Source organism: Alternaria arbusti (assembly GCF_024043155.1).
Source record: "Alternaria arbusti strain BMP 1465 chromosome Unknown scaffold_42, whole genome shotgun sequence".
In the NCBI taxonomy this organism is placed as follows: Eukaryota; Fungi; Ascomycota; class Dothideomycetes; order Pleosporales; family Pleosporaceae; genus Alternaria; species Alternaria arbusti.
Window position 1 is genome coordinate 78517 of NW_026249982.1, and position 9885 is coordinate 88401.

Below are 9885 nucleotides of genomic sequence, written 5' to 3' on the forward strand. Positions count from 1 at the left end.
CTGCACATGTCTCAATGTGCATGAAATCCTTTCTCTCCTGGAACTATATCCCAGGCTCAGACCGCTGTTGGTTTCGCTTTTCCCATTCTCTTCCTCCGCGCAGCTCGGGCTTTGGCCGCGTTCTCCTGCCTCTTGCGTTTGGTCACTCGTTTTGCCTGCCAATGCGCGCCTTGACCATGCCGAGCAGGTGGATCGAGTGCGATCGTCTCGCTATCCGGAGAAGGAGTGCTGCTGCGAGAGAACGCATTGGTTGTTGTGATTGATAAATGTGCAGAGTGATTCTCCGGTGTTAAAGAGGACATGCGTTCAACGGATGGCCTAACATCATCTCCAACGCCATTGTCAGCGCCACCGCCAATGTATTTGCTGTCCTTATTGCCTCCGTGTACGTTATGGTCTGGAAAGGAAGCTTCGAACTCGTCGCTCGATAGCAAGCCAACATATCCTGGAGGTGACGAACTCTTTTCCCTCTCCATGGCGTTGCGGATCAGTACTTCCTGGCGGAGACTTGACCGTGCTTTCTTCGTTGTAAGAGAGGGCCGAGGGTATGTAGGCCCTTTGGATAATTTGGAAGCTCTATTCGCTGGAGCATTAGTGTCGTCTGGGATATCGGATGCAGTCTTGTGTGTCGAGAGAACGTATTTTCGAGCTCGTTTCAACGTGTGCTGTTCTGCCATCAGACTGGCGATCGTGATGTCGAGATCGTCAATCTTTGCGTCCAGGCCCGATAGGACGGCGTTACGTTCGGTATGGTGAGTTTCTTCATGCTTCTGTTGCTGACCCATCTTACACGGTCTGGGATAAGAGAGGATATAGAACGCGGATTGTGTTGCCAGCCCGGTAAGTTGATGTGAAAAACTGATGCAGCTGATCAGGTATGTGATGAGTAGTCAAGCCTAATGTAGCCGGGAATCGTTTTGATTGTGTTTGAAAGCAGGAACGGCAGTAAATGAATAGACAGATGCTGCGAGCTATGCATACCGGTGTTGATGGGTGTGCTCGTAGGGAGCTTGGAAATGAAGTGAGAGGAGATGAAATGTTCAGTGAGAGGATACTGTACGATCCTGAAGAGCAAGCAGCAATAATAGTGGTCGCGGATCGCTTGCGGAATGCTCAATGCCCGCAATGGGTATACTAATGACAAGTCACATGCGATGAAAGGGCTCCATGTTCAGATGTGTTACTACGGCGCAAGCAACGGAAACTAAAGTGGCTTCAGCGACTCGTTCAACTGGCCGATGAAGTGAACCTGCGTCTTCATTCGACCTTCACGTGCGTGAGGAAGTCCTCCAGGGCTCTCTCGAGAACATCTTGCTTGAACATGGCTTTGGGTGTACAGTGCGATCGAGGCGGCGATTGTTGGATCATCAGGAACAGCGCTAGGGCCATGAAGCAGCCATGACCTAATTCAATTCGGGATGCGTGTCTCACACGGGACGAGAGGAGTGAGCGGGGAGTGGGGAGGACCGCTGGGTATCAGTGAACCGGGGTCAGAGATATACTAGCCCGGGTTTGGCTAGTCAGGGACCAGAAACGTCTCTCGCGCAGCGCGACACGTCAATTTTCTGGAGTTATCGACAAAGTTCGCGACAGCAAAAGGCTATCACGACGCCAATGCTCGAATCCAGCCCTGGGTATGCCATCTTCAGCGATCTGAGGAGAAGGATGGGTACTTCCTCTTCTCAGCCCGTTCTTTCCCCAAAACGCGAGGCCGCGACGGTAGCTTCCCCCGCCACGGCGCGCAGGTCCCACTTTAGTGAGTAGACGGCCTCGACGCGTTTTAATGGGCACTTTTTCGCTCCATCAACCTCCACCTTCCCGCCCAGAGCCACGACTAACGCATTGGAGTGGCAGACCCAGACATGGATGACGTCGCCGCGTCAGAGCAGCTCATGAGCGAAAAGGGCACGCGCATCGGCGCCGCCGGCTCCATTGGCACCCTCTCCCAGGTCGACGGCAGCCAGGACGCCTCTCCTCTCATTCAGAAGAAGCGCAAGCGAAACAGCGCACTCGGTCTGACGAAGAAGAGTGTCGCGACTTCTCCAACTAAAGGCATGCTAGCCCAGGACGACGTTCCAGCCTCATCTCCTTTTCCCTTTCCCGCGACGCAACCGGAGCCCGAATCGCCTGCTGCCAATGGTTTCACTCACGCCACCGCAGTTGAGGTACCAGACTCTCAGATTCCTGGACGACCCGCGCAATCAACTGCTTCGTCGCCCATGTCTAGCCACGTCATTCCGTCCAGCGCAACCAAAGGCAAACGCACATACAAGCAGAGCAAGCAGTCGAAGCGGGATCGGGCTATCAGCGACGCTATGCAGGAAGCAGATATAGACCAGGACGGAGACACAACCATGATCGCAGACGAGGCAGCCTCACCCTCGCATACGGCATCGAAAAACAAGCGCTCTCAAGAAACGGAAGTCGCGCCGGGAACGAACGGCTTACATTCACGCAAAGCCGCCAGGGGAGGCGCTGACGGAACACCTTCATCGGCGAAACGGAGGAAGATTGGTACGCCAAAGTCGCTGACTACACTACGAGACCTCATTGGAGGCGGGGAAGATGAGGATGCCGAGCAATTACGGACCGTCCAGAAGTCGAAACTAAAACGAATCAAGAAGCCGCAAACCCCCGTTGCGAAATCAAGAAACCTCTACGAGATACCCGACGACGATCCGCGTCCCACGAACGGAGAGGCAAGCACCACGCAGACAGCTACGCCCAAGCCGCGTCTCAGTTTGAAGAAAACAAAGAAGAACAAGGACAGTATCGACAACCGGCCCACTCCGGTTCGCACGCCTGCCCAGCCGTCGGGCGAAGGAGAAGACGAGGACAGCATCATACGAGAGCCCATCTCCAGTGATGAGGCAGACGTTGCTCCACCGTCCGGTGGTGATCACAGAGATTTCAAAGAGAAGAAGAAGACAAAGAAGAGACGATCATCTGCAAAGAAAGCCACATCGCGGCGGGAAAGCGGCAGATACAGCTTCACCTGGAAAGATCCCCCATCTGGTACCGCGGCAGAAAGAGCATTGAACGTTGAGCATGACCTACAACACCCCCCAGATCTACGAAGCTCCGGCGACTTCACCGCAGACGAGGAAGAGCTCATCCGTCGAGCTATCGTAGACTATCAGCAGAGGAAAGGCCTGGATGTGTCTGAACTGGTGGACATCATACAATGGAATCCAACTGACCCTAGCTTCAACACCGGCGATGGAACTATATCATCCAAGAGCGAGTGGGCACCACAGGACATCGAGGACGCGCGTGAAAGCGCAGAATTCTGGGACGACATCAAGCACCTTCGCACAGAACGCTCGCAAGACAGGTTGAGAAGACACATCCGTCAGACATACCATCAGTTCAAGAGGGGAGTATGGACAGAGGAGGAAGACAAACGTCTAAAACAACTCTACGGGATGCACCCCAACAAGTGGAAGGTCATCTCAGTAGGTATGGGGGATCGCTCCATGCACGACTGTCAAAACCGGTGGCGCGATTACCTGCAATATGGTGACAAGCTCAAGTCTTCGCGCTGGGACGAAGAAGAGGAGGAGCTTTTCATCCGCGCCGTCACAGCGGTCGCTCAACGAGACGAAGACCACCGCGCCGAAGAAGGATTACCACCCATTGACAAATACACGATGAAAGACATCAACTGGCAGCAGGTCAGCCACGAGATGGACCACACCCGAAGCCGGATTCAGGTCGTACAGAAGTGGAGGAATTTGCAGAAGCGCGAATCTCCGCCAGAGATTGAGGTCGAACGCAAGCCGAGGAAGGAGAAGCCTGCTGCTTCCAAATCTGCGATTCCCGAGCCTACTCCCAAGAAGCGCGGACGGCCAAAGGGAGAGGCCGGCGCAACACCCAAACCCAATCCTCACTCTGCCAGGTCACAGGAAGTCATCCACAACTCGGATGATGAAGAGGCCCGGACTTTGTCGCCGCCGAAGAAGGCTAAACGGCCAAGTAAGAGCGAGGGCTCGGAGGTGAAGAAGCCGAAGAAGTTCCGCACTGCCGAGATCGACGAGATTGTTGATGGCTCCGACGAAGAAGGACAAGCCAGCAAGGAAGCGGACAGTCCACCGAAGAAAAAGAAACGGAGAAAGTCACAGAAGAGCGAGGCCGCAGAAGCCGACGACGACGAGGAGTCTCGGCCGACCAAGACACGGGATGTCATTGAGAATTCAGATGAGGAGAATGCTCAGGCTGATCAGCAATCGAAGGTTTCGCCGCCGCCGAAGAAGCGTGGACCACCTCGAAAGAGCGATACTCTGGAATCGAACGAACCGGAGAAGCGTACCGAGCTCGAAGTTTCCGAGGAGTCAGTAGCGGATCTGGAGCTTGCAAATGACGATCAATCTGAGCATGCAGAGGGTGACGACAAGGCCGTGGAGGAAACCCAGCCAGTCGTACAGGAAACCCAAGTAGATCCGGCTCTGATCGATCCGGCCCTGATAGATCCAGCTCTGGACTTGAACCGTGCCCAATCACTGACAACTGGTGACGACGCCGAGCAGGAGATTGAGGAACCATCCGATGAAGAGGAACCATTCAGCACCGCACCGATCATTTCCCCAGAGCAACCGCAAACAGACGGCAACGACGAAGTACAAGAGCAGAATGAGAACTCAATTGAGGACGACGACCCGATCGAAGACGACGAAGATCAACACAGCGTTGCGTCGAGCAGCTCATCACAAGAGTCGGACGACGACCAGTCTGAGCAAGACAGTAAAGTCTCAGCACCAACAGAGAACGATGAGCTTCCCGGTGAGGAGGTCCAGACTGGTGTCACGTCGGCTGATCCAGATGGCGAGAAGCTCACTGTAAATGCCGGTGACAAGATGCAGTGGGGCGACAAGTACGATCTGATTGCCAGCTTGCAAAATCATCGTGATGATCGCGAAGAAGACGGAGACTTCAATTGGGACAAGATCGCAGAGGAAGTGGCAGCTGAGCGCAAGTACATGTGGACTCCGCAAGTACTGCAGACTGCGCTGGACCAGCTGATTCAGCTTCTCCGCGACAACTGCAAAGAAGTGGATGAGGATGATTTGGACGGCACGGTGGATGATATTATGGATTTCATCTCCAGTGAGCATGGAGAGCAGCTTGACGAGTACTACGACCTTTCATAGGAAATGAATTGATACCGTCGCTGGGTTCTGTGTCGCAATCAGGCGCTTCAAGCGGCAGTCGTGCATTGGACGTACTTTAGTAACACAATCGAATCATGTACATAGTATATAAAAACATATACACCATCGCGTAGTGCAGTATAGCATGATATCCAGCGTTCCTCCCACACCCCGTATCTCCCTCCATCGTGACCTCTCTAAACGAAGCCAACAGCCGCACTAAGCCCCTTCGCCACATCGCGCTCGGGTGCCAACCGAGATCTCGCTCTGCCCCCATTGTTATCGTAGCGCATCGCGCATAGCGTATTCTAGCCTCGTTGTCCATGGATATGCCTAGCGAGCATCGAACAACGAAGGCGAAGTAAACGTTGTGTCGATACATCCGGCGTTTACGGAAGGATTGGGCTCCGTGCTGAAGACGCACAGCCACGCTCAACGCCTCAACACACACTGGGAGGCACGGTAAACAACACAATACATTCCACCGCTGTGGCAGGTAGCACAGGATACAGCGAGAACCTAAAATAGGATTACACACAAAAGTTTTAAGGGTCACGAAACGTGGATCCACAGCCGCATGCAGGTGTAGAAAGGACGAGGCTGTGGATGGTGGACGGTGTGTAGACACAAAGGCTAACGCACGCTGCACGAGCTATTGAAATCTCCGGGACCCATACGGCGTATGGTAAAGAGACTAGACATGTTAGAGAGCTTAGAGCGTCCGAGTACGATGGAATGTGTGGGAGGGTGCTGGGATGGACGCGGTCTGCGGGTGTAAGTGGGTGGGTGGTGTGATCTATTGGGTTGGGTTGGCGGTGGGCGCGGGGCAAACTTCGTCCGGAGGGAATGGTAAGACGCGATGGACTTCAAGTCAACACAGATGTTCAAGGGAAAGGAAAATACATCGTGGAGTGCATACACAAATCCCTCGAACACATCACAACACAAGCCTACATGGTGACACCTCCAGCCTCGTGCAGGCTGACAAACGCAGAAGGGCAGTTCCCTGCTTGAGTACCCACCTGTCTTGGCTTATGTCAGGTGGTCCCTGCCACGACCAAAGGCGGCCGGGGCTTGCAACGTTGCGAGGCCAATGGCGCGATTTCTGATCATTCCCCTAACCGGCACCCTCCATGACGTTGGCTTGTCTATCCGCGGCCAGTCAACGGCTTTGGCGCGAAGGCGAGGCGACGAAACGGACAGGATGGCCTCGCTTTCAGCGCTCCGAGGTAGTGTCGGATGGCTGCTGGCGGAGGCGGATGGAGGATTAGGGTTGTACTGCTGCACTCCACATTTGGGTGCCCGTATTTCCCCCCTTCTATCTTACTGTACCCAGTGTAATCCTTCACTCACTCGCCGTTGTGTCTGTTATTGTCGTTGTTCTAGCCGTTGCGTTACTCTCGGTTGCGCGTCCCTCGTTTTGCATCTGCATCCGCATCGCCCGTTCGCTTCTGCAGTGACATCCATTCGCTCCACCTAGCTGATTGTCATTCCGGCTGTTTGTGCCACGCTCAAATCAGCGTCCTCCGCACCCTACGCCTCCTCCCAGGGCCCTTGCCACCCGCTCACCCTCGAACGTGCATCCTGCGTACCGGCACATATAGTATCCGGCTGTTAACCCGTCTCTCCCTCGTCGCTCGTCGAATAGAACCGGGTCAAGGGTGCCGACCTTGTTCCTGAACTGCGACGTCATTCTGACCATTTACCCGCTGGCATCCTTTCACCTGACGAGACCCGAGGAACCCTTTGCGACCACGACTCGTTTACGTTTGACGGCCCTTTTTTTACCCCACGACGTGCACGCGACCACCTGGTTGCACGTGTTTGGTACCGATAATAAGCAATGGAGCAAGTCCGACCACAACCTGCGACAAGGCCCGAGGGTCGCCGCATGTCGATATTCACGGAGGTGGGACTGGTGGATGAGAATAAGATGATGGAGGAGAGGAGCCCGGTGCCGACTCATGGAGAGAGTTTGAAGAGGTTAAGACCCGCGAAGATGCTGAGGTTTAGGAGCCGGAACGACATCTTCAGCGCGGAGGGAGAGAGGTTGGCGGACGACGAAGACGATTGGGAGTCGGTTTGCGACGAGGACGAGGCGAACGAGAGCGTGTCGCGCATGACCACCACATCGCAATCGTTTCTACCAACGAAACTCTACCGGTTCGGCCTTCTCAGTGTCTTACTGGCATTGATGCTACCGATCATCCAACTCAATCCCCTCAAACACGTCGGCGTACGGGGTGGCGCGATCCCGGCGAACTTGATCCAGGCCAATGCCGAACGCTCGATGCTCGTCACACGAGAAGACAGTCCGACCGATGCATGTAGACGGTGGAGCGGACAGAGCGCCATCGTCAACGGAACACTGTACATGTACGGATTCCGCAGGACTACCGACGGCCAACAAAAAGAGGATACATGGAGTACGTTATAAGAGTCAGCTCAATCCTGCGCATTCAATGCTAACATGACACAGACAACGACTTCCTCACTCTCGATCTCACCGAATCCTGGCAAGTCGCCTCTCCCGCTCTGACCGGTCTCCCCAAGCCCACGGGCCCACCAGCTGTTTCGCTCGGCCAGCTCTGGGCATCGCACGATTCGCTTTGGCTCTACGGTGGCCAGTTCTCCGACAGCCCACAGGCCGACCCTTCAAACAACTCAGTCTGGGAATACAACATTGGTGGCAAGCAATGGATTGAACACGCCGACCCAAAGACCTCGGCTGGTGGAGAAGAGGCGGAGGACGCTGGTCAGTCTGTACAACGCGTCGCTGAAGGTGCGGGTCTTACCGTTCCTACGCTGGGCAGGGGCTTCTACTTCGCTGGCCATTTGGACTTCCTTACGACGGAAGGCTGGAGCATTCAGACCCCGCGACTGTATCTGAAGAGCTTGCTGGAGTTCACGTTCCCGGGTCAGAGCAACAATGCTGTAGAGTCTCTCGGAGATGGCAAGACCGCTGGTTCGGACGGTGTCTGGCGCAACATCACCTATGGCGGATTACAGAACACCGCGTCTTTCCCTGAACGCGCTGATAGTTCGCTCGTCTACGTCCCTGGATTTGGAAAAGAAGGTCTCTTGATTGGATTGACTGGTGGTGACAATGCTACTTTCGTGAGTTGGACTGCATGAGGATGTGATGGCGGATGCTAACAGAATCTAGACCCAGATGAACACTATCGACGTTTACGACATTGAGACATCGACATGGTACAAGCAGAGTACTTCCGGCAAGACGCCGAAGTACCGAGTCAACCCATGTACAGTTGTAGGAGCTGCTGCAGAGTGAGTACACCCTACTTTCATTGCCACTCGCAATCCTTGCTAATAATGTCTAGCGGCTCATCTTACAACATTTACATGTTCGCCGGTCAAGATCTCGGAGACCCTAACACCCTTGGCACCCAAACGCAGCGCGACGACATGTGGATCCTTTCCGTCCCCTCCTTCTCCTGGATCGAAGTCGAACAAGGCACCGACAAAGCCAGCATACCTCCCCCACGCGCCGGCCATCTATGCCAGGTCTGGGACCACCAGATGATCGTCCTAGGTGGCTACAACACCGACCTCGGCTGCGACGCGCCCGGCATCTACGTCTTCAACATGAGCAGCCTAGGCTGGAGCGACCAATTCACCGCCGTAACCGGCAAAAACGCGCTCCAAGGCTACAACTCCAAAGACAAAGGCAGCACCGGCAACCCCCTCGCCCAACAAATCAACCAACGCGGTTTCGGCGTCGAAGCCGGCATCGAAGGCTCGTACGGCTACGCCGTCCCCGAAGCCGTCCAAAGCGTAATCGGCGGCGCAGCAACCGGCGGCGCCACCCTCACCGCCCCCGTCCAAACACCCACCCAAGGCCCCCTCGCAACCGGTAAACCCCAGACCTACACCATGACGGGCCCCGACGGCGCCACCATCACCAACGTCATAAACGGAAACCCACAGGGTGCCTCATCCGGCGACAGCGGCCCCAACATCGCCGCCATCGTCGCCGGCGTAATCGCAGGCGTCTTCTTCATCATCGCCGCCTACTTCGCCTTCTGTGCCTGGATCTACCGCCGCCAAGTCCAGATCTGGAAGTCGCACGCTGCTGCCGTACAAACACGTGCGAATGCGGAGAAACAGGGTACTTTTACTAGTAGCTCGGGCAAGAATAGTAGTGAGCGGCCGCCTGGTACGCTGGGTGGGAGTAGCCATGGGGGTGTTGCGGCTGGTAGCTTTGATATTACTAGGAGGGGGAGTGTGGATCCTATGCCTACGACGGCGTATGGCGGGCCTGGGGAGGGGGATCGATGGGGCAGGAGGAATAGTGAGGGGAGTGTTGTGGATGGGTTGTTGGATGGGCAGGAGCCGAGCTTTTGGGGGGCGAGGGGTGTGCTTTTGAATCCGAGGAGGAGTTTGAGGGTTATTAATAGGGATTGAGACTGCATCTCGATTTCAGAGCACAGCGGTCGCACATGATCTTCTTTTTACGATTCCCCTGATTCAAGTATTTGAGTAAACATTTGGTTATATAATGATGGGATAGGGCAGAGATACATGGCTGATTGGGATAGTAATAATGACATAGGATAATGATCTACTTCTCATAAATCATCTCTTCTTCGCCCCTCTCTTCTTCAGCCCTCCCTCCAGCTAACCGGAGTAAAGTAACCAACGAAAAGGAAAGAACCCACACACCCACACACGTCGAGGATCCCACCGCTCCCCCAACCGCCCCCGTTAAGGAAGTCCC

The 9885-nt window shown here is 55.0% G+C and overlaps 2 protein-coding genes across 2 annotated transcripts; both read left to right on the forward strand.

The window, feature by feature from the left end:
* Positions 1–1862: 1862 nt before the first annotated feature.
* Positions 1863–5147, forward strand: J4E86_011745 (uncharacterized protein; the record flags this gene model as incomplete). Its single annotated transcript, XM_051452235.1, has 1 exon — positions 1863–5147. The coding sequence occupies one exon, from the start codon at positions 1863–1865 to the stop codon at positions 5145–5147; it is 3285 nt and encodes a 1094-aa protein (XP_051296629.1).
* Positions 5148–6990: 1843 nt separating this feature from the next.
* J4E86_011746 (uncharacterized protein) lies at positions 6991–9572 on the forward strand (the record flags this gene model as incomplete). The annotated part of the gene is made up of 4 exons (XM_051452236.1): positions 6991–7573; positions 7627–8264; positions 8314–8435; positions 8489–9572. 4 exons carry the CDS (start codon positions 6991–6993, stop codon positions 9570–9572), a joined length of 2427 nt encoding a protein of 808 aa, XP_051296630.1.
* Between the last annotated feature and the right edge of the window lie 313 nt (positions 9573–9885).